The sequence below is a fragment of the Gadus macrocephalus genome, chromosome 16 (assembly GCF_031168955.1).
Source record: "Gadus macrocephalus chromosome 16, ASM3116895v1".
In the NCBI taxonomy this organism is placed as follows: domain Eukaryota; kingdom Metazoa; phylum Chordata; class Actinopteri; order Gadiformes; family Gadidae; genus Gadus; species Gadus macrocephalus.
Window position 1 is genome coordinate 24,597,460 of NC_082397.1, and position 24,019 is coordinate 24,621,478.

Consider the following 24,019-nt stretch of genomic DNA (forward strand, 5'->3'; position numbering starts at 1 on the left):
GCCGCCAGCCTTCCTGTATGACCAGTTGATCTGAACCCTCCGCTGTAGAGAGGGGCGTGGCGTCATAACCAGGTGTTGCGACACCTTCGCGTTCAGCCAGTGAGGTCTGGTGCCGAGCAACGTCTTCGCGACTCCAGATAGAAAACTGTAGCAGTGGGACCTGTACTTCGTGGATCGTCGTATGCGTGTGTGTTCTGTGTTCTAATCCGGGGTCAGCATGGTGAGTAGCCCCACCCAGCCTGTAACATCTTTGCGCCTGTAACATCTATCAGCCTGTAATATCTGTGTGTTACGCGCTGTAACAGCTGTGCGTAACGCGCTCTGTTAACACCTGTGCGTAACGCACTACACCTGCTGATGAGGGTTTCTGTGATGGACGTCCTGTGCCGTTGAACCTGTCTACACCCTTTATGATTAAGGGTCGCAGTGCGCGCGCGAACACACACACGCGCACACACACACACACACACACACACACACACACACACACACACACACACACACACACACACACACACACACACACACACACACACACACACACACACACACACACACACACACACACACACACACACACAGTTGCACTGCGATTCCTATTGGAGTTGGGTTCAAGTGTCAAGACATTAGTTTGTGCTATTCTTTTCGTTGTTTTTTTAATAACTTTATAAAGTATTTGATGTAGAAAGTAAACATGTAAAGCCTACCTACCACACAAACATAATTTAGCCAATGCCTACATTTCATTGTTCAAATATCTGGTGTTGACAGATGCTCAAGGGCAAAGTCATTTTCCAATAAGTCCCGAGAGTCTTGTTTGTTAAGCGGTCCCAATAGGCCTGCAAAGAAGCTCCATGTGAAAGAATATGGATACAGCTTCAATTGTATGCACATGCTTGCCTGAGTAACCTACGCACATACCTGTGGGCATCATAACCCCATTTTAGCTACATATTAACCACATGTGGACCGCTGTCGCTCCCTTCATGAATGTCTTAGCCTCGTGTGGTCGATTAGTATCCACCCAGAAATTCTCCAGTGAGTCTGTCCAATGTTCTTGGTCTTAGTTTTCCAAAGAGTCATAGGCCTACATATGACTATACATATCATTCAGCATCTACTCTGCCCTTTGCTAGACCCCTGTTATTAATTATAAATTATGGATTCATTGACAGCTATTTCCCAGAACCCAGGTCTTTCAACTCTCAACTGAATCATTTGGCTAAAAGCACTTTTTGTTAGACACACAATTCAGGCACCATGACTTTGATGAGAGTCTTATTTATAAATGATCTCAAACTTTCCCACTTGGTGGAGTGTATTCCTTTGCTGTTAGTGAATCACATCCATTCCCACCCCTCTGGACAGCCAGGGTAGACTGTGGGCTTATGTCTCAGAGCTACTACTTGTTTTATGGGGCCCATGGCACTAGAACCTTTGAACACACTCTCTCCCCCGAGCCACTCCCAGGGTGGAGGAATAGCAAATACGTTAGCTTAGCTTAAGCTCTGAGTGCACTTGCTGTCTTAGGCCAGGTCATACCAGATATCTGTATCACTTGTGAACTACAATGTCTGAACACTCCCTCCAACCACGCAGATATAGCAAATACCACATAGCAATACACTTTTCTTGAATATCAACAATGTTAATAATACACTGTTTGTGTATTCGTAAATTTTCTTATAGAAAAGGACGTGTCCGAACAGCGATGAAATATTATTACAATCATTGAGAGTCGGAACAAGTTACAGACACAGTATACAAAGCAGAGATCCAATGCATCTTCCTCCTAGTTGAATGTCTGTAAACATGGTCCTCTGACAATTGTCTCCTGTGATCCACCACTGAGGAGAGGGAAGCTGCGTTCCCTGGGGACATCTAGAAGGCCAAGAGGACATGAGCGCAGTGAAAGGAGCTCATCTTCTAGAGCACCCTTGGACATGGAAGTGGAAGGGCTTAAAGGTTGATTCTAAAGAGAATGATGGAGCTAGGCCAACACAGAGTGGTATTTTCTTCCTTTTTGGATTTAATTATAGTGGCTGACATTTGAAACTTGTAAGACCAGTAAAAATGGTCCATTCTGGACCAGGTGGATTGATTACCTTGGAACCATCATGTGGTATTAAGGAGGTATTATAGTGAGGTGAAGAAAAGTTGCTGTGAGCTGTAAACCTCACGAGTCACAGTGGACATCAAGGCTTTTCCTTCTGGTCTGATCTATAGAGATGGATCTCCTTATCGGTTCAAATGTAACACATCAAATGTATAGATGTCCACAGAACAAGAAGTAGAGGAGCTCAAAGCATCTGGGTCGTTTGGTTCCACACAGATGATTCATATTCTTATTCTTCTCATGATGGGGAGCATGTATATTGGAGCTGGAATAGGCCACAAGACAGCTCCCTATGCCTGAAGACATCATGAGCATTCATCGCACATCATTACCGACACTAACTTACAACTTTTCCAAACCAGTTAAAAGCAGCTTTCTGATAGCCTACCTGGTTTCCAAGGTAACCAATACAATTATTATTACATAAAATATAACATGCTGCGATCAGATTTGGGTAAATAAGAGACATCTAGATTTGCATTGGCACAAAGTTGTTGGCTACCATTCTTTGTCTGGATATGTACCATGATTTGAACCTTTACATGAAGCTTTGTTTAACAATTTTTTACTAGATTAACAACAAAGTACTACTTCAACCTTCAACCTCTCCTGGAACCGTCACCTTATCGTGGTGGAGAGGTTTGCGTGTCCCTTTGACCTGAGGGCTCTGTTGTCTGGAGCCTTGGAGCCTTGGGGATACTCATAAATCCCCGGCTGAGCGCCGTGGTGTTGGAGTTTACCCCGGTGGATGAGAGGGTCGCCTCCCAACGCCTAAGGGTGGTGGGGGGGATAACTCTGACTGTTGTTTGTGCGTATGCACCGAACAGCAGTTCAGAGTACATCTTGAAGACCCTGAATGGAGTCCTGTATGGGGCTCCAGTAGGGGACTCCGTAGTTCTGCTGGGAGACTTCAACGCCCACATCGGTAACGATGGACCCCTGAAGAGGTGTGGTGGGAAGGAAAGGCCTCCCTGATCTAAACCTGAATGGTCGTTTGTTATTGGACTTCTGTGCTAGTCATGGATTGTCTTTAACAAACACCATGTTCGAACATATGGGTGCTCATAAGTGTACCTGGTACCAGAGTACCAGGTAGGCCTTCCGGGATATGATATCCCAGAGGACTCCTGAGGCAGTTGCAGGGTACCGACAGTCTTGAAGGGCTCTGGGTGTTGAGGGGCTGTCTTGGTTAACTTAACACACCTCTACAACATTGCGTGCAATTCTGATACAGTGCCAAATGAGTGGCAAACTGGGGTAGTGGTTCACCTGTTCAAAAAGGGGGACCAGAGAGTGTGTGCCAATTACCGGGGTATCACATTTCTCAGCCTCCATGGTAAAGTCTACTCTAAGGTGCTGGAAAGGAGGTTTCGGCCGATCGGTGAACCTCAGATTGAAGAGGAACAATGCGGTTTCCGCCACGGACGTGGAACTATGGACCAACTCTTTGCTCTCGCAAGGATCCTGGAGAGGGCCTGGTAGTATGTCCATCCAGTGTACAATGTACATCCAATGTGTTTTGTGGATCTGAAGAAGGCGTATGACCGGGTCCCCCGGGAGAAACTGTGGGAGGTGCTTCAGGAGTATGGGGTGAGGGGGTCTCTTCAGGGCCATCCAATCTCTGTCACTTGACCTCTGCCAGGGCTGCGCTTTGTCCCCAATCCTGTTTGTGATATTCATGGACAGGATAACGAGGCGTAGTCGTGGTGGGGAGGGGTTGCAGTTTGATGGCCGGAGGATCTCATCACTGCTTTTTGCGGATGATGTGGTCCTCATGGCATCATCGGCCTGTGACCTTCAGCACTCACTGGATCGGCTAGCAGCCAAGTGTGAAGCGGCTGGGATGAGGATCAGCACTGCAAAATCTGAGGCCATGACTCATAGCAGGAAACCGGTGGAATTGCCTACTCCGGGTAGGAAATGAATCCTTAGCCCAAGTGAAGGAGTTCAAGTACTCAGTACCTTGTTCGCGAGTGAGGGTACGAAGGAGCGTGAGATTGGCCGGAGAATCTGAGCAGCGGGGGCGGTATTGTGTTCGCTTTACCACATCGTTGTGACCAAGAGAGCTGAGCCGGAAGGCGAAGCTCTCGATCTACCGGTCGATCTTCATTCCTATCCTCACGTATGGTCATGAGGGATGGGTGATGACCAAAAGGACGAGGAACTCGGATTAGAGCCGCTGATCCTCTGCTTAGAAAGGAGTCAGTTGAGGGGGTTCGGACACAGGCGCGTGCCGTCCATATGGGCAGGTGGGGCGGCGAACTCCCTGCAAAAGCATGCTCCCAAAAAAATAGTTCCTCTGTAAATCATTGCTCCAAGTTTATTTTTAATAATGCGATTGTCACATTAACTATCTATTGTTTCTGTAGGCTTTCCGACTATTTTTGGTCTGTTGATATCAAATTGATGTTGGCGATTCTAGTTGAGTTCTGTTTAACGTGTCATGCAATGTGGAGCGGTGGAGCTCAACGACCGCGTCCTTCAGTATGTTTCTCGCATAACCCTGCAGGCTGCAATAAGAATTGCAATCCGCGCTATAAGACGCCCATATGGTCGTAAAGTAGTCTGCCCCATTGTCATATTCTAGGACTATTGTTGTCGAATTACTCCGCCTGTATCTTTCGGCACTGTTGTTGTCGAATTACTCCGCCTGTATCTTTCGGCATTGAAGCCTATTTATTTATTTCAGCAGGTATTACAATTTTACCTGATTTTCATACCTGATTTTTTTTTAACAGCTGTTATTGAGAAATACCTGATTTCAAAAGTGTTGTTATTGAGAGATTTGCACGCATCGTCGGGCCAAGTTCCAAATCGAAGGTCTGCTTGATTGATGACTTGTATTTCTACTTTTCATGTATTTGCAATGTACTCGCAAAGCCTGTTGTTAAATTGTTGTTAGATTGTTAAAATAAAATATGGAAGAAATAACTTACCTATAATGTCGAATTTGTCCTTTGAAATGTTTGACTTTGCAGAGTTGGTGTTGCATTGCACATGGGCTATTCTAATTAGCCCGACTCGACATCATATGACGAGTGTTGCGGATGGCACTTCAAAAGCGTGCAGTAACATTAGGCGATTAGTTTATTTTGTAATTCTTACTCACAATTAGTTTAGTTAACATGTTTTAATGTAGCTCAAAATATACATGTTAAAAATATATATAAATTGTGGGTGTGGTCATACGCCAGTCGTTTCTGCCACCTAAATGAAGGGGCACCGCACGCTACTGTTCGGACATCTGGTGAGGATGCCCACTGACCGCCTCCCTTGGGAGCTGTTCCAGGCACGACTAGTGGGGAGGAGACCACGGGGAAGACCCAGGACTAGGTGGAGAGATTATATCTCAACTCTGGCCTGAGAACTCCTCGGGATCCCCCCGTCAGAGCTGGTCAATGTGGCTCGGGAATGGGAAGACTGGGGGACCCCTGCTTGAGCTGCTGCCCCCACGACCCGACCCCAGATAAGTGGATGAGAATGAGGATGAGGAGGTACTACTTCAAAGAACACAACTTCAACATGAAGGAAGATCTCTGGGGACTAGGTCAGCTGTTCTGCTGAAGACCTTAAATATGGAAAGGCTTTTGGATGTGTTTCTGAGGTTAATCCAAAGGGGTGGGGCTAGTGGAGCATGTGGAGAAATTAGTTTCCATCTGATTCCATAAAGTCCACTGTCCTTCATGGCTCTGCTAGAGAACTGCTAAACACAATGAGATGAAGATAGATACCTCCTTCAGAGGTCACCATGCTTTAATCTGCACCCTCCCCAGATGCACTTCCTGCTGCTGTTTAACCGGCAGTCCGGGCTGCGGCTCCAGAAGTGGTTCACGCCGGTGAGCGAGCGGTACAAGAGGAAGGTGATCCGGGACATGACCATGATGGTGGTGGGCCGGCCTGCGCGCTCCTGCAACTTCCTCCAGTGGAGGGACCTGAAGATCGTCTACAAAAGGTGAGGAAGCACCCCGTCATGTTACCAGTTAAGATTAAAGGTAGAAATAGGACGCCACCGTCATGTGACCAGTCCATTAGAGATAAAGGTGTCTATAAGACGCATCCGTCATGTGATCAGTTAAAGATAAAGGTGGCTATAGGACGCACCCGTCATGTGATAAGTTAAAGATAAAGGTGGCTATAAGACGCATCCGTCATGTGATCAGTTAATGATAAAGGTGGCTATAGGACGCTCCCCGTCATATGATCAGTTAAAGATAAAGGTGGCTATAGCACCATTCTTCCTATTCTCAGTCTGATTATTTTGGGAAGGCTCAGTTTAATTTGAAATGTTTGAATTGTTTTGCATATCCATCCATTGTCTAGAAATGAGTAGCTGTGTAGCTTGCATGTTTCATCTCAAGTTAATTCTAACCTGAGATACTACTAATACCTAATGGTTAACCACCTTGATCTAATCCAATGCTTGGCGGTCAGGTTTGACCACAATAGCACACTATAAACTAAACATTCATTCACACACTCACACAGACGCACACACACACACGCACACACACACGCACGCACACACGCACGCGCACGCACACGCACACGCACACACACACACACACACACTGACTATTCCCAATGGTTTTATGAGGGCTACAGGGTAAAGGTCTAGATAGGCAGGGAGAGCTAACACCCACACAGAGAGCTGTAAAAGGGTAAAGCTCCCAGGCCCAGTCACAGCAGCCAGGTCCCCAACAGCTCAACATACATTATTTTCCAAAAATATTGTAAATCACAATGGATACAGATAGTTCATCAAGAAGTGACGGCTGGTGGTGATTTTGGGTGGGTGGGCTAACGAATGCATTACATTTATCAATACTTCACAGGGCTCCGGACGCCATGAGGTCACCTTTATATCTCTGTTCATAACTTTCATATAATGTGAATGATTTTTAAACAAGAATAAGGTGTAGAAAAGGGCGTGTCTTTATTTGAAGCACAATTATAAATAAAAATAAAAATAAGGTGTTTAAAGTGCTTCACTGAGCTGAAATTGAACATTTCGAACTAAACCATTAAGCAAAATAAAACTTTCTTTGTGCTTAAAGTATTACACAATTAAAATGTTGACCGTTCTCCCTTTGCGCAAAATGCGGCTGTAGACGATCGCACACTCTTTGGTAGAGACGTCTGTGTCGCCGTCAATCATGAAGGACATATGGCAAGCCATCCCCGCCAGAAAACGGCATCATTTAGACGCGTATCACCTTCATTACGCCGTAAAAAACGCCGTAAAATGTAGAAAAACTGCGTATTTTACGCCGTCATGGGCAAAAAAGTGCCGCTTTTTTGCGCCGCAATTAAGCCTTTCAAGAGCGTGCGTAAAATACGGCGCGTTTGTGCACATCACAACGGCGTAAAATACGGCGTTTCTCTAGTATGCTAATAATCTCCGCCCTTCTTTTCTCTCAGCCAATCCATTTGAAGTGTTTGCGCCCAATCGCTGACCAAGACAAGCAGACCAAATCAGTTCAGCACAGATCTGCTTTGAGGATTTCTCCTCTCATTTGGCGTTGGTTGTAGCGTCATATAGATATATATATTAGTAAATGCAGCTGTGGTCGCCGTGGCCCAATCGATAGCGACACTTTATCTGTAGGCAGGAGGTTGTCGGATCGAATCCATTTATTTTCAGATTTCTGCTTTTGTCAGATGGTCACGCTTTTATGATCGCAATGCTTTTTAGTCAGCCAGCCAGATCATCTCGGTGTCTTGTAACACGCTTTATAAGTTAATTATATTTAAATTATACAGAGCATTTTATTTTCACGCCATTTTCCCCGACAGACAGACAGACACTTTATTTACCCCAAACTAACTTTCATAATCCAGCAGGTTACACAATACAAATAACTCTTACACAAATACAGACAGCCTATACAGTAGGCTAATACAGCGACCACCTCAGCAAAATGTAAAAAGAAGATATAAGCTAAATTTAAAATACAGATGCTGTAGCCTACATAAAAATACAGATGCCACATGAAATATAAAAATAGGATACTGTAGTGCCGGAGGAAAAGGAGGACGTAGGCAACGTAATAATAACCGTTTAATCCAAGAAACAGAGCAGAACAATCACTCACAGTGCATGGCTAGATCTCTTCATGCTGGGCGGGGCGGGGGGCCGCGACGACCGCAGGGCCGCAAGCTGTGGGGGCTTGTAGGGGTTGGAGGGGGGAATGGCCACGGCGTGGCAGGGGGGCTAGGACAGGGGGGCGGCCCCTGCGCGGTGGCAGAGCCAAGTCCGGGGGCAGTTCAAGGTCCAAGTGAGCCAGTTTGAGGCAGACACACACTCAGGCTTACCCCCCATGTCAACCATGAAGCTCTTGACACGGAAGGGTCCGTCATAGGGAGGTCGTAGCGGAGCTCTGTGGCCGTCGTGGCGAATGAAAACATAACCCGCAGACTGCAGCTCCGGGGGCACCCGCGAAGCAGGGACGCCATGCTGCGTGGTTGGGACCGGGGCGAAGGTCCTGGCGCCATCCAGCAGGGAGGCGCGCTGAGCGGAGGCGGACCAGGGCTCCGTCGACTTGGGGATGAAGTCACCATGGACCCGCAGCGGCTGTCCGAACACCAGCTCGGCCGACGACGACCGGAGGTCCTCCTTGGGCGCTGTCCTGAGCCCCAGCATGACCCACGGCAGTTTGTCGAGCCAGTTGCTGTCCGTGAGGCTGGCTCGAAGGGCGGCCTTCATGGAGCGATGAAAGCGCTTAACAAGTACGTTAGCCTGCGGGTGGTAGGCGGTAGTGCGGTGGAGCTTGACCCCCAGATTCTCTGCATCTGCCGCCCACAGCCCCGAAGTAAACTGCGGGCCACGGTCAGAGGAGAGGTCTTGGACATGGCGTGTGTGAGTGGCTTGTGGTCCACGTAGGCAGTAAAATCACGGCCTTCCAGTAAAAAACGGAAGTGTCTGACCGCGAGCCACAGCCCGAGGAGCTCCCTGTTGAAGGTGCTGTACTTGCGCTCTCTGGGAGACAGCTGGCGGCTGAAGAATGCGAGTGGCTGCCAGGCATCCCCAACCCACTGCTCATACACCGTGCCCACGGCAAAGTCAGACGCGTCCGTGGTGAGAGCAGTGGGCGCAGAGGGTGAGGGGTGGGCCAACATGGCCGCGCGGGCCAGGGCCGCCTTGGTGTCCTGGAAGGCCTTGACGCGTTCCGCCGTCCAGTCAACCGGTTGCTTCAGAGCCTTGCCCTTCTGGGCCTCGTACAGCGGCTGCAGGATGTGAGCTATGTGGTGGAGGAAGCGATAGTAGAAAGTCACCATCCCGATGAACCCCTTGAGCTCGCTGACCGTGCAGGGGCGTGGGAAGGCTGCAACAGCTTCCACCTTCGAGGGGAGGGGATCACACCCTTCCGCGGAGACCTGATGCCCGAGAAAGTTAAGGGTGTCCCGTCCGAACTCACACTTTGCCGGATTGACAATCAGCCCATGTTGGCTGAGCCGCGTGAAGAGGGTCCGGAGGTGGGACAGGTGCTCCTCTTCCGTGGTGCTCGCGACGAGGATGTCATCCAAGTAGACTAAGAGGAAGGGCAGGTCCTGGAGCACCGAGTGCATGAGGCGTTGGAAGGTCTGTGCCGCGTTCCTCAGGCCGAAGGGCATCCGCAGAAACTCGAAGAGACCGAAGGGGGTGACGACGGCTGTCTTAGGGACGTCCTCTGGGTGCACCGGGACCTGATGGTACCCTCGTACCAGGTCTACCTTGGAGAAGATGCGTTTGCCCGCCAGGTGCGCTGAAAAGTCCTGGATATGCGGGACCGGGTAGCGGTCAGGCTTGGACGCGTCGTTGAGGCGGCGTTAGTCCCCACATGGGGACTACCGCCGAACACGCCGAACACGCCCAGGGGCTGTTTGAGCGTCGAACGATGCCCACCTGCTCCATGTGCGCAAACTCCGCCCTGGCAACGGACAGCTTCTCCGGGTTGAGGCGCCTGGCCCTGGCGTGGAGGGGAGACCCATTGGTCTCGATGTGGTGCTCCACTCCGTGCTTCACCGTGGGCGCGGAGAAGGTGGGCCTAGTAAGGTCAGGGAATTCGGCCAGCAGCCGAAGGTACTGGTCACTTTCGGCGAGCGTGTTGGACAACCCGTTGTAGACCGCCTCCCCCTGCGTACAGGCGAAGGAAGCGAAAGTCTGTGAGTTCACCAGGCGCCTGTTCCCCACATCCACTAACAGGTTATGGGCGCACAGAAAATCTGCGCCAAGGAGGGGAAATGTAACAGCTGCGACGACAAAATCCCAGGTAAAGCGTTGCCCTCCGAAGCACACGTCCACCGCTCTAGTGCCATAGGAACGGATAGGCGTGCCGTCCGCACCCACCAACTGCGGACCGTGCTCCCCCTTCGCCACCTCCGATCCCCCTGACGGAATGATGCTCCACTGGGCACCTGTGTCACAGAGGAATCTGCGACCGGAGACAGTGTCTTGGATGAAGAGCAGCCTGTTGGTGACACCAGCCCTCAGGGCTACTACTGAGCGCCGGCCCTGCCGTTTCCCGTCCGTCCAAAGGAGCAGGGCGAGCGGCAACGTTTGGCCTTGGCGCCAAAAGTGGCGTGGTAGAAACAATGGCCCGCAGCGTTACCCTGCTGGCCAGAGGGTCCGGCGTCGTCCTTCGCCCTCCTGCGACGGTCCGGTGGCGGGGCAGCCGCGGGAGCAAGCAGGTCGGGGGACCGTTGAGGCATGGCCAAGACGAACCGGTCCGCCTCCCTGGCCAGGGTGCGGGGTCCAACGATGGTGGTGTTAGCCAGCGCTATCCTGACCTGAGCTGGCAGCGTGCGCATAAACAGCTCCGTGAAGAGGATCATGGGGTCTTCTGCACCGACCAGGTTTAGCATCCTCTCCATACGTGCAGAGGGCCTCTCGTCACCAAAGTCTGATACGTCAAATAAGCGGCGCACCCTCTCTGCGGTGGACAGCTCAAATGTCTCCAGGAGCAGGGCCTTGAGGCGCTCATATTTGTTTGACGTCGGCGGGGTGGAGAGAAACCCCACCACACGCGCTGCGGTGGTGCTGCCCAACATAGCCACAGCATGGTTGTACCGGTCGTCGTCGTCGGTAACGTCGCTTTTATTGAAATGTGCCTCCACTATAGCGAACCATGCAGCAGGCGTTGAGTCCCAGAACTACGGCAGTTTAAGAGTGGGGGTGCGCACGACCTGCGTCATCCTGACAGGAGACGGTGATGTCTGCCGCCGTGAACGTCTTCCTCGGGCGGTCATGTTGCAGAATCGCAGTGTTCGCTCGCGCGTTTTTTGTAAACAAATAAATAACAAAAACGAACGTCGGGGTCACCAGTGTAGTGCCGGAGGAAAAGGAGGACGTAGGCAACGTAATAATAACCGTTTAATCCAAGAAACAGAGCAGAACAATCACTCACAGTGCATGGCTAGATCTCTTTGTGCAACCGCATAACCAGTCCCCCTAGACCCCGTGACTCATAACCAGTTCCCTCCCACTCGATCAGTAGAGGGGAACACGAACCCATAATGTAATCACTACAATACAATGTATAAATATGCAAAACTAGGATATAACTAGGCTATAATGAGAATACTTGGTTACAGCTGTGCAATGACTATCCTAAATTAAATTAGTTATATGGAAAGATTTTTGTCTATGGAATGATCCTGTCACTAGGAGAATCCGTGCATGGTTCGTTCTATGAATATTCAGATTTAAAACTAAATCAGAAAAAACAATTAACAGGATTGTTTTTTGTTTTTTCTGATTTGGTTTTGAAACTGAAAAAGGGCAAAAGGAATAAACAAATAAACGGCATTTGTGTTTGTGTGCTGGTTTTTTAAACCCGAAACAGAAAAACAAAAATAGATACATGTAGCCTATAGTTATAGGCTACACCAGAAGGCAGAACGCAGCGAAGAAAAAAGAGCCAACCACCTAAACCAGCAATAGACTGTCTAATTATATTTAGCCTTGGTTATGGCCGCACTTGAACCTTATGGTGATTTTATTCGTGAACTATTTGACACTGGAAAGACACACAACGCGATCAGTGCAGCAATCTGGTGCCCCGAAGTGCTCCGTTATGACGGTGAGGACTCAGGAGGTTCTGTGTGGAGCACAACCTTCAAAGAAGAATTCTAGTTTCCGATTTAGGCCCCGTCCACACGAAGCCGATTTCATGGCGAAACCGCAAAGGTCTTGTACGGTTCGGCCTTCCGTCCACACGAAGCCGGCGAATCCGCTGACCGAAACCGCAAACTTCTGAAACCACCCTCGGAGGTGGTTTCAAATCTACCCGGTTTCGTTTTGGATTCGTGTGGACGCCTGAAACCGACTGAAACCGTAAACCATGACGTCATCGCCCCACCCCTCGACCCTCTAGCCAATGACTGTTAAGCCCGCGGAGTCTCAGAACTCACAACAGCAAGGATTTCTGTAGCAGAAGCATCGCTCCTTATGGGCCTGGAATGTGTACTACAGCGTTTCTACAGATCTACCCGGTTTCGCTTGGCTTCGTCTTTACGGAGATACTGCGAAACCGGATAGATCGAAACCGTAACGGTTTCGCCTGTTTCGGCTTCGTGTGGACGGGGCCTTAGTTTCAGATCGTCCACTCGCAGACTTAGTAGTAGTCGCCGGCTCCCATGGGAAACAATAAAGCTGGCCATTGCAGAATGCGAGAGACTCGATGGAACGTTTGAAACGTCTTCATATGTATTTTTATTTCTTTTTTAAAACAACCTCTTGCCTACAGAGCAAGCGTCTCTATCGATTGGGCCACGGCCACGGTGACCACACTGTTGTAACTGGATTTACTAATATATATATAGATGACGCTACAACTAACAACAAATGAGAGGAGAACTCCTCAAAGCAGATCTGTGCTGGCTGAACTGATTTGGTCAGCTTGTCTTGTTCAGCGATTGGGCGCAAACACTTCAAATGCATTGGCTGAGAGAAAAGAAGGGCGGAGATTATTAGCATACTAGAGAAACGCCGTATTTTACGCCGTTCAGTTCAAAGTACATTTGCATTATCATGTGCTCCCATAAGTACATGGTAATGCATATTACATTTAAGTTTACATGTTTTGGTTTACACATAAGGGTACATTAGGGTCATCACACTTTACACATAAGGGTACATTAATTAACCATAAGTCATCATTAGTTTATGCAATAATAAGCATGATTATATAGCATTATCATAGTGTTAGGGTGTATGTATATGTAGATATAGGTCGTCTTCGTTAACATGAGCACCATTAGTAAATGATTACTAGAGACATTAGTTAACTGTTGATTAACTGTTAGTTAATGCATTGAGTAATGTTAATGAATGGTTGTGTAGCCGTGTCAATGTGTTACCTCATTCTTTGACCACAGAGGGGACGATGGTAGGATGTAGAATGTCTCAGTGCTTCCCCTCCTCCCAGGTACGCCAGTCTGTACTTCTGTGTTGGGATGGAGTCCGAGGACAATGAGCTGCTCACCCTGGAGGTACTGCACCGATACGTGGAGCTGCTGGACAAATACTTTGGCAACGTAAGAGCCCTTTTGTTCAGCCACATCAGACTCTAACACGTTCCGTCATGGTGTCAGGATCCCCTCTTCAGACCACTCCTTCCGGTCCCCATAGCCTCATTACTCATCCTCCTGGTTCCCCCTGTGTGTTTGTTCCCCTCTGTGTTGGTTCCTGTGTGTTGGTTCTTGTGTGTTGGTTTCTCCTGTGTGTTGGTTCACTCTGTGTGTTGGTTCCCTTTGTGTGTTGGCTCCCTCTGTGTGTTGGGTCCCTCTGTGTGTTGGTTCACTCTGTGTGTTGGTTCCCTTTGTGTGTTGGCTCCCTCTGTGTGTTGGGTCCCTCTGTGTGTTGGTTGCTGTGTTTTGGTTCCCTCTGTGTGTTGGTTGCTGTGTGTTGTTTCCGTCTTTGTGTTGGTTCCTTTGTGTGTTGGTTCCCTCTGTGTGTTGGTACCTGTATGTTGGTTCCTCCTGTGTGTTGACTCACTATGTGTGTTGGTTCCCTCTGTGTGTTGGTTCCCTCTATGTGTTAGTTCCCTCAGTGTGTTAGTTCCCTCAGTGTGTTGGTTCCTTTGTGTGTTGGTTCCCTCTGTGTGTTGGTACCTGTATGTTGGTTCCTCCTGTGTGTTGACTCACTATGTCTGTTGGTTCCCTCTGTGTGTTGGTTCCCTCTATGTGTTAGTTACCTCTGTGTGTTGGCTCCCTTTGTGTGTTGGTTCCCTTTGTGTGTTGGTTCCCTTTGTGTGTTGGTTCCTCCTGTGTGTTGGTTCCCTTTGTGTGTTGGTTCCTGTGTGTTGGCTCGCTCTATGTGTTGGTTCCTCCTGTGTGATGCTTCCTGTGGTTCCCTTTGTGTGTTGGTTCCTCCTGTGTGTTGGTTCCCTCTGTGTGTTGGTTCCCTTTGTGTGTTGGTTCCCTTGTGTGTTGGTTCCTCCTGTGTGTTGGTTCCCTCTGTGTGGTGGTTCCCTCATTGTGTTGGTTCCCTCTGTGTGTTGGTTCCCTTTGTGTGTTGGTTCCCTTTGTGTGTTGGTTCCTCCTGTGTGTTGGTTCCCTCTGTGTGGTGGTTCCCTCATTGTGTTGGTTCCCTCATTGTGTTGGTTCCAACTGTGTGTTGGTTCCAACTGTGTGTTTGTTCCTCCTTTGTGTTGCTTCCTGTGTGTTGGTTCCCTCTGTGTGTTGGTTCCCTCATCGTGTTGGTTCCCTCTGTGTGTTGGCTCCCTCTGTGTGTTGGTTCCCTCTGTGTGTTGGTTCCTCTGTGTGTTGGTTCCCTCAGCATGTTGACTCCCTCTGGCTGTTGGTTCCTGTGTGTTGGTTCCTCCTGTGTGTTGTGTGTTGGCTCCCTCTGTGTGTTAGTTCCTGCCTGTGCTCCTGTTATTCTTTTGAAACAGTAACCTTCTTTTGCACATGCTTTTGTGAGGTTCTCTCTGTTTAATTGTGTTAAAGGTCTGTGAACTGGACCTCATCTTTAACTTTGAGAAGGCCTATTACATCCTGGATGAGTTCCTGATGGGAGGAGAAGTTCTTGAAACCTCCAAAATAGATATTGGAGTAGCAATTGAGGATGCAGATGTACTTCAAGAGGTGCAGTGAATTGTAGATTTATTGTGTATTGATTGTAAGACTAGCACACAGGGTATAACTCTGATATCCAAAATGCTTCAAGAAGTCATTATTCTGCTTTCTTCACAGACATTGGAAGAGTACATGAGCAAACCAACCTACTGAGTTGTGTTGGAAGTGTGAAGATTCCTTTTATACCTGTAAAAACCTGCCCAGGAAGGTTGATGATGTTGTGATGAGCATTTGGTCATCTTTCGAATGTTGTATTGTAATGTATTTGAAGGACAAATATGCTGACGGGGCCTTTCTAAATTCTCCATATCTATGAATGTATTTACAATGAACTATCTTGATGGATATCTATTGTAACCAACATTTAATTTTCCCTTTGAATCAAATACTTGTGTTTTGTATTAATGAAGAGCTGTTTCAATATGTTCATATGTACAAGGCCAAAGCAAAACTTAATTGCTAACTAAACATGAAAACTATCTACAATGTGATTCATTTCAATTGGTTTCCATTACTTCATATTGCTAAATTGCCTTGCGGTAAAGCTACTTTAATCAAATTAACATGACAACAAATAAGTAAACACTACACAGTAAGGAAAAAATAAAGTCAATGCTCTATTTACCCAATGTACGTCACATATGACTACACCTATAGGAATTAATTAACCAAAAACAAGGGAGAAATCAAGCACTGATTCTGCTTTGAAATGCAAGGATGGTGAGTCAGGTGTAGGCTATAGGTTTAGTGGTTCAAGTTTTGCTAAACAATGGATCGATAGAATGACATCTACTACCGAACCTACTCACAAATACAAACATGAGCTACCATATCTGCTTAGTTAGGACCAATTGAGGCAGGTGTTTCACGGAATTAACCAAATAATGAATTGCATTGTTCTATACATATTTATTTTCAAAATACTTTTTTTTGAATCCCTCTACAACAAAACAATATATAATGTGTGTGTATATACAGTGCCCCCAGTGAGCATTCCCTGGCCCCGCGGGGGATCATTTCTCCTGGCTGGCCTGGCCCTCGGGGGTCAGGAGGGTCATCATCCTCATGAGCGCGTCGTCGTCGGGGCCCTGTGTCTGGGCCACCCCGCCCGGGCCCTCCCTCTCCGACTGTCTTTTCTGCTGCTGCTGTGCTGCTCTGTCTGAGTCAATCTGATCAAAGTAGTCCTGCATGGCCTGCTCCAAGGATCCCAGCCCTCCCTGCTCCTCGTCCTCGTCTGGCCACACCAACCCCAGTGCGGATCGTTTCTGGCCCGTCTTTTTGTTGTACATCGGCGCGGCGGGATATTGTTCCAGGATCTTTGCTGCCATGTACGCCGCCAGTTCGTCCTCGCCGACGTTGTCGTCGTAGTTCTCCTTTAGTTTGTTGGGTGTTCCAGGGCTCTGTGCCGGGGTGTACTTCTCCTGCCTCCTCGGCTGGGGCTGAAATTGTGGCTGTGAGACTTGGTACGGCGGGGGCCTCTTTAGGGGCACTGGGCCCCCTGTGCTCCCTAACCCCAGGAGGCTCAGGATCTCCAGCGTCCTCGCGTCTTTCGCCTTGTAACTGCTTTGCCTTTCGGGAGTGCGGTACCTGTTGTTCTGCTTGGATCCAAGGCTAGGCTGTTTCTTGAAGATTCTGTTGTGCGACCTGGCCAGCCCGCTGCTCTGAGGCGGGGTGGTGTGGCTCCTTGGCTTGCTCCTGTCCTCGGCCTGGAACAGGGCCAGCAGCTCCTCAGGGGGTATGTGGTACTTCTGGGAGAGTCTGAGGAGCTGGTGCATGTCCTGTTGTGGGCTTCTGTTGTCCCAGTATTGAAACTGAGAAACCTTCCTCTCTGCCCTCTCTTTCTGCTCCTCCTCTATTTCTCTTTTATCCTCCTCCTCAGTTTTCTCCAGCACCTTTAGAAGGTAGTAGTCCACCAGGTTGGCCATGTCCTCTGCGTCTTCTGTAGGTTGGGGGTTGATGGACCTTCTAGCCGAGAGATCTTCTCCATCCTCCTCCTCAACCCCGATGTCTTCGTCCTCTCCGTCATCGCCGTAGTCCAGGACCTGGTCGGGCTCGGGTTTGCTGCCCCGCTGCTCCTCCTCCTCCTCCTCATCTCCCTCCACCTCCTCCTCCCCCCCCCGCCTTAGCGGAGCCCAGTCAACCAGCCCTCTGGCCACCTTGTCGTACGCCAGACTCCTCATGTTGAGCTTCTCCTTCTGTCGGCCTTCCTCCCCGACCCCCCCCTCCTCCTCCTCTTCCTTCCCCCCAGTGGCCAGCCTCTCCACCTCGTCGAAGATTGACTGCAGCGTGGCCAGCTTCTGCGGCGTGTACTTCTCCCCCACGCCCTCGCCTGTGCGCCTGACGAGGGGGTTGCCTCGCTCGCCACCTTCCCCCTCCTCAGCGGCAGCCTCCTGCTCTTCGTATGTCCCCTCCTCCTCTTTTCCCTTCTCGCCGTCCTCCTCCTCAAACATCATGCGTGTGGCCTCTTGCGACGCGGCAGCCCTCTCGCCCAGCCTGAGCCCCGTGCCTCGGCCCCACGCCGGCTGGTGGGCCGTGTTGGCGGGCCCCGTACGCTCCAGGGCGCGCAGCACTGCCTGGAACCACTCCTGGGTCTTGTCCCCCTGCTCTGGGTTCTCCTCCCCCTCCAACTCCTCCTCTTCCTCTCCCTCCGCCCCTACCTGCCTCTGCCACCCCGGCCGCTCCTCTTCCTCCCCCCCGCTCGGGCCCTGCTCCAGGGCCCTCAGGGTCAGCATGGCCCTGAGGGCCTGAGCGTTGTCCAGCAGGCCCCCGTCGTAGCCCGGGGCCCCGTGGGGGGGCTTCTGGAGCCGCAGGGAGGGCGGCCTGCCACTCCGGTGGCGGAGGTTCTCGATGTGTCGCAGGGCTTTCAGCATGTCCTGGTCAGGGCCCCGGTGGGGGGGCTCCCTGAGGGGCTCGCTGCCCCTCAGTCGGTAGTCCCTAAACGAGGCCCCCTCGGCGCTGTCCAGAGAGCTGAGGACCAGCGGCAGGAGGAGGGGGGCGAGGCGGAGGAGCAGAGAGCTCCCTGAGGCGGGGGAGGTGGGCCGGGAGGACATAGTCTCGCCTGGGGGGGACAGAGAGACGCAGCGGTCAAAATGGAGGTTTAGGTGGTCATTATCTATCAAAACACTTTACAATAAGGATAAACTAATCAACTATTAACCAACACTAGTCAATGCAGCAATTAGTTTTATTATATAAAAGGCCTAGGGGTTAGGGTTAAGGTAACCCTTACCCTCACCCTATTAAATAGTACCTTTAGTAAACATGATTTAACCATGATTCATGATAACCAGACCATTAGTTAACTGTAATGTAATCTACTGTTAATTGTAATTAATTGTACTAATTATTTGTAAGTGAATGCTTGTACTGCATTAACCATGTTCATAGATTGTTCATTAATGTACCCTAGTGGTAAAATGTTACCCAAAAAGGGTAGGATTTCCCTTCTGAAATATTTGACTCCTGTTATTGCCTTGCTTCATTTTTCTAGGTGAGTGAATTGTTGAGGTGATTGTTCTAGGTGATGTGCTCGTCAGTAAGCCCTCTCAACGTGGCGGCATCACGCCATCCTTATCCAATAGAAACTGTCTGTTTTGTAAGAAGAATTGTATCTCAGATCTTTCTATATTGTGAATGGGTTCCATGTGTGCGGGGTGAAGCCCAGCTTGTGTCGGCATATCAACGACCAGCCTGTTGCTGATACGCAGCATCTGGTGACGGCTGCTCCCAGCAGACAGCATGGGCATTCAGCCTGCCTGCAGATCTCATTAGTGCTTCAATTGCTGCTCCCCGGAGTGAGTCACAGCCCTGTTGTCTTGGAAACCCGGCAGGGCTGATGCCTGGCAAAACGCAGACACTCCCATGGCCATTTAGCCCTTACATCCCCTCATGTAAAACCACATGTAGCCCCTCAACACAACGTCTAAACTACACCACTTACACATGCAGTCAACTAATTTATTAGGCCTATTACTAATAAATTGTGGAATATCCCCTAGTCGATAACCCAATATCTTTTTTTCTGTTTGTATGTAATCTAGAATAGGGCAAATCTATAATATATATATATATATATATATATATATATGTCCAATATCGCGATTATTCAGCGTGCCATCCACCATCCCTCTGGAACAAAGCATTTCAACGGTGCTGAGGCTGATAGAGGAGAGGAGAACAGAGACGCTCTGCCTTACCTTGGTAGTGGTGGTGGTCTTGAGCCGGGCGGGTGCTGAGCCTCCCTCTGGCGGGATCTGGTTCAGCTCAAAGGACGGACGCGCTATAAGAGCAGCCGTCTGACGAGTGCGTCACAACGCGCCGAGATGCGCACGACTCCAAACTCTCGCGGTCCCCAAACACATCAGCGCACACACATACACGCGCGCGCACACGCACACGCACACACATACACACACACACACACACACACACACACACACACACACACACACAGAAGTAAACTCTCACGCACACACACGCACGGACACTCAAACACAAAATAAAACGCGAACGCGCAAACCGTATCCTACTTCGAGCCTTTGAGTAATTAAGTGTTTGGATTAGGAATCAGAATGTACCAGTACTGTATTTATTTAATTAACAGCTGATGGAGAATGGTGTGTATGTTGTCTTTGGTGGATTTAGACAACAAGGTTTCGTTCGATCCGCTATGATGTTATCGTTGTCAACCCGTTCAGTCTTTTGTGCCGTCTCTCGGTCTATTCAATGGTCCACACGGCATCATATATATCATATATCAGAGACCTTCATCAACAAGAGACCTGTCAGGTCTGCTGCGACGAGGCGGGCGGTTGGGAGGCGGTCCGGGATGACGCACAGACCGACTGGAGCGGCTCGGTGCGTCATCCCGGACCCAAACCTGGACCAGAACCTGGACCCGGACCTGGCTTTACCCGAACCTGGACTCGAACCTCGGGACCTGTACCCTGGACCCCGGGACCTGGACCCGACCTGGTCTCAGACCTTGGAACCTGGACCTGAACCTGGACCCAAACCTTGGTACCTTGACCCAAACCTGGGGATCTAGACCTTGAACCCGGAACTGGACCCGGACCTCGGACCTTGACCCATCTTCGGTACCTGGACCCGAACCTGGACCCACCTTGAAACCTGGACCTGAACCTGGACCCAAACCTTGGCACCTTGACCCAAACCTTGGGACCTAGACCCGGACCTGGACCCGACCCTCGGGACCTGTACCCCATCTTCGGCACCTGGACCCGAACCTGAACCCAAACCGTGGTACCTTGACCCAAACCTGGACCCGGAGCTGGGGTCCTGGACCTCGGGACCTGGACCCGGACCTCGGGACCTGGAACTGATCCTGGAACTGAACATTGGACCTGGACCCGAACCTCGGGACCTGGACCCGGAACTGGAACCGAACCTCGGGACCTGGACCCAAACCTGGACCCGGACCCAGACCTGGACCCGAACCTCGGGACCTGGACCCGGACCTTAAGACCTGGACCCAAACCTGGCCAGAAACTCAGGACCTGGACCACGGACCTGGACCCGGACCTTGGGACCCGGACCCGAACCCAAACCTTGGTACCATGACCCAAACCTGGACCCGGACTTGAGTATGGAGTTAGAATCATGCCAAAACCCCGCACACACGCAAAACGTGTTTTGCTCACGCACGATTCACACACACAAAACGTGTTTTACTCACGCACAATGATTCACAAACACGCTCAGTGTGGTTTGCAAACACAAAACATCATTCACACTTGAAAGATTTTAGTTTGTATACTATGTGCAAAACATACTGTATTTGTTTTTGAAGCAAAATGCATTAGTTTGTGAATGATGTTTTGTATTTGCAAACCACACTGAGCGTGTGTGTGAATCATTGTGCGTGAGTAAAACACGTTTTGTGTGTGTGTGAATCGTTGTGCGTGAGCAAAACACGTTTTGCGTGTGTGCAGGGTTTTGGCATGATTCTAACTCCATACTTGAGGACCTGGACCCGAACCTGGAACCGAACCTCGGGACCTGGACCCGGACCTCGGGGGGCGGGGCAATGAAACAGAAATACAGCCGCTTTAAAGAGATGTTTGTGGTTGTTTGTCTGTGTGTTACTTCACTAGGTAGTTTGTCTGTTTGTTACTTCACTAGGTTGTGGGTCTGTGTGTTACTTCACTAGGTTGTGGGTCTGTGTTACTTCACTAGGTGGTGTGTGTTACTTCACTAGGTTGTGTGTCCGTGTGTTACTTCACTAGGTTGTGTGTCTGTGGGTTACTTCACTAGGTTATGGGTGTGTTATTTCCCTAGGTAGTGTGTCCGTGTGTTATTTCACTACGTAGTGTGTCTGTGCTTACTTAACTAGGTTGTGTGTCTGTGTGTTAATTCACTAGGTTGTGTGTCCGTGTGCTACTTCAATAGGATGTGTGTCCATGTGTTACTTCACTAGGTTGTGAGTCTGTCTGTTACTTCACTAGGTTCTGTGTCTGTGTGTAACTTCACTAGGTTGTGTGTCCGTGTGTAACTTCACTAGGTTGTATGTCTGTGCTTACTTCACTAGGTTGTGTGTCCGTGTGTTAATTCACTTGGTTGTGTGTCCGTGTGCTACTTCACTAGGTTGTGTGTCCATGTGTTACTTCACTAGGTTGTGAGTCCGTGTTTAACTTTACTAAATACTGTGTCTGTGTTACTTCACCAGGTTGTGTGACTGTCTGTTCCTTCACTAACGACGTTGTGCGTCTACAGAATGACCTGCAGGACCATGGATCTTCTCCATGGTTCTACTCTCTTGGATCTTTCATTCATGAATTGTTCAATGAAAACCTTATTACACAACCCAAGGCTTAATCAAAGAGTGTATTTTTCGGCCAGTATGCATTAATTAAGGTTTACTGAGAGACAGAGAAATGCTCTTCTGCATCCATTAAAAAGTACTCTTGGAGACAAAAGCGTGCATTATCGATGCCTTACCGGTGAACCCTTTCAATCATAGAGACACCAGCGGCCGTCAGGGCCATTCACCATCAGGGACACCACAGCCCGTAGTCTACTAGAGTTGTGACGTTCACGAACGAACCAAATCAATTGAACGGCTTTTTTTTTTTATCGATGTCACGTTCACAGCATGCGCACACAAACTCCTCCTACTCCACTGAGATGAGAGCATGCAGAGTGCACTCGTGGTGGAATGTTGAGACGCAAATTTCACATGTCAGTCAGAAACGGGAACATGCATTTGTTTGTTTCACGTGTGTGGTCCGCGGCGGAGTACTGCAACTATGAGCCAAAGAAAGCACTGCAGCATCTCTTTCTAAAAATATTGTTTACTAAGATTTGCACGAATGTTACAAAGGACAGTTAAAATTGGAGTGTTAAACTTGAAAGAAACTTGTTTTGTAAAAGTTTTTCTATTTTAATATATTTTTTGTTAATTATATTTTTGCATGAAAGCTCATTGTTCATTGCCTGCTTAGTTTTTATTGTGCTACAATTAAAAAGGTGATACATGATGAACAAGTGAAAAGATCTGTATTTACACTTCGACACATTGTATACAAAGATTCAAAATAGTGATCTCAGTGTCAAAGCAGAGGGATATAGCACAACCTTGTGGAATGTTTACAATGAATGCAGATCAGACATTAAAATCTAGTCCACACATGTTAAATTAAATTCTAATCAACATTTAAAATATATCAAACTCAGATATCCGATGTCTAAGTCTGAATAATTCTGATCCAAATCTTACCCTATCATTCCTCCCAGTGATTATTTCCCAGATAAAGAAGGCTAGCTTCTTAGAAATAAATGAATGAGCCAGTCTTTTGAACGGCTTTTTGAAAAGAACGTCTCCTCAAGATCCGGCTCCCTTCAAAGAGCCATTAATCCCATCTCTATAGTCTACCCTTGCCGCCTTTCTACCGGCGGGTCAGTTCAGTATGCAAAGGTGCGGCATGGTTCACGTTTCCACCGCCAAAAGTGGCCGTGGTTCGGACTGAGCCGTGATGAGCCGTACTCATCTCGTAGTACTCCTCCATTGGGATACTGAGACATCTGAGAGGGGGCAAACAAGTTCGAGCTACATACGCCGTCCGTTGATTGGTCGACAGAATCGTCACTTCCGTGCGACAGGGGGATAATAACAAACAAACCCAGTAACCGCAAGGTATTTCTGGACAACGGCGAAAGCTTTGTTTATTGAGGAAAATGTTGTGCAAAAGTTTGACGTCCTTCTAGGACGTCCTACATTGTTGCTCTTTGTTCATTGTGTCGCATTCTTATTTTTCCTTGGATTTATTAGCAGGCTACACTGTGTCAGGCTGCTATGAGGTCACAAAGCTAACATAGCTACCGTGGCTATCGCCATTCGGCTTAATCCCCGCCCTACCATAAGGGTACTGTCGGCGGTGGTAACGCGAGTCGTAACTGAGCTGGGCTATACCGCACCTTCACTACTGGGCTGAGACGTGCTGGGCCGAAGCGCACCCACTGGTGGAAATGCGCTATCTGAGACCAGAGGACCAGAGGAGAGGAAACCAGGACAAAATGGTGGATTTGAACCCCTTTCTTCCTTAGCCTACACACACACACACACACACACACACACACACACACGTCACACACACACTTGCAAGCATGCACACATGCACGCACCCACGCGCACACACAAACAAGCATGCATACACACACACGCACGCATGCAAGCACCCACACACACACAAACATGCACGCAAGCAAGCATGCACACACTCACAAGCAAGCATGCACACATGCATGCACTCACATGCACACACACACACAGGTGGGAATGTAAGCACGCACACACACAGAAACGTGTGTGAACGTCTAAGACAGACAGAT

The 24,019-nt window shown here is 49.1% G+C and overlaps 2 protein-coding genes across 2 annotated transcripts; one reads left to right on the forward strand and one right to left on the reverse strand.

Moving 5' to 3' along the window:
- The first annotated feature begins 79 nt into the window (after positions 1 to 79).
- On the forward strand, positions 80 to 15,519 carry ap1s3a (adaptor related protein complex 1 subunit sigma 3a). The gene is made up of 5 exons (XM_060075574.1): positions 80 to 220; positions 5,890 to 6,068; positions 13,522 to 13,630; positions 15,044 to 15,181; positions 15,290 to 15,519. The coding sequence occupies exons 1-5, from the start codon at positions 218 to 220 to the stop codon at positions 15,323 to 15,325; spliced, it is 465 nt and encodes a 154-aa protein (XP_059931557.1). The 5' UTR covers positions 80 to 217; the 3' UTR covers positions 15,326 to 15,519.
- Positions 15,520 to 15,765: 246 nt separating this feature from the next.
- On the reverse strand, positions 15,766 to 19,515 carry scg2a (secretogranin II a). The gene is made up of 2 exons (XM_060075569.1): positions 19,369 to 19,515; positions 15,766 to 18,230 (listed from the first exon to the last, which is right to left on the reverse strand). Exon 2 carries the CDS (start codon positions 18,220 to 18,222, stop codon positions 16,186 to 16,188), a length of 2,037 nt encoding a protein of 678 aa, XP_059931552.1. The 5' UTR covers positions 18,223 to 18,230; positions 19,369 to 19,515; the 3' UTR covers positions 15,766 to 16,185.
- Positions 19,516 to 24,019: the final 4,504 nt, after the last annotated feature.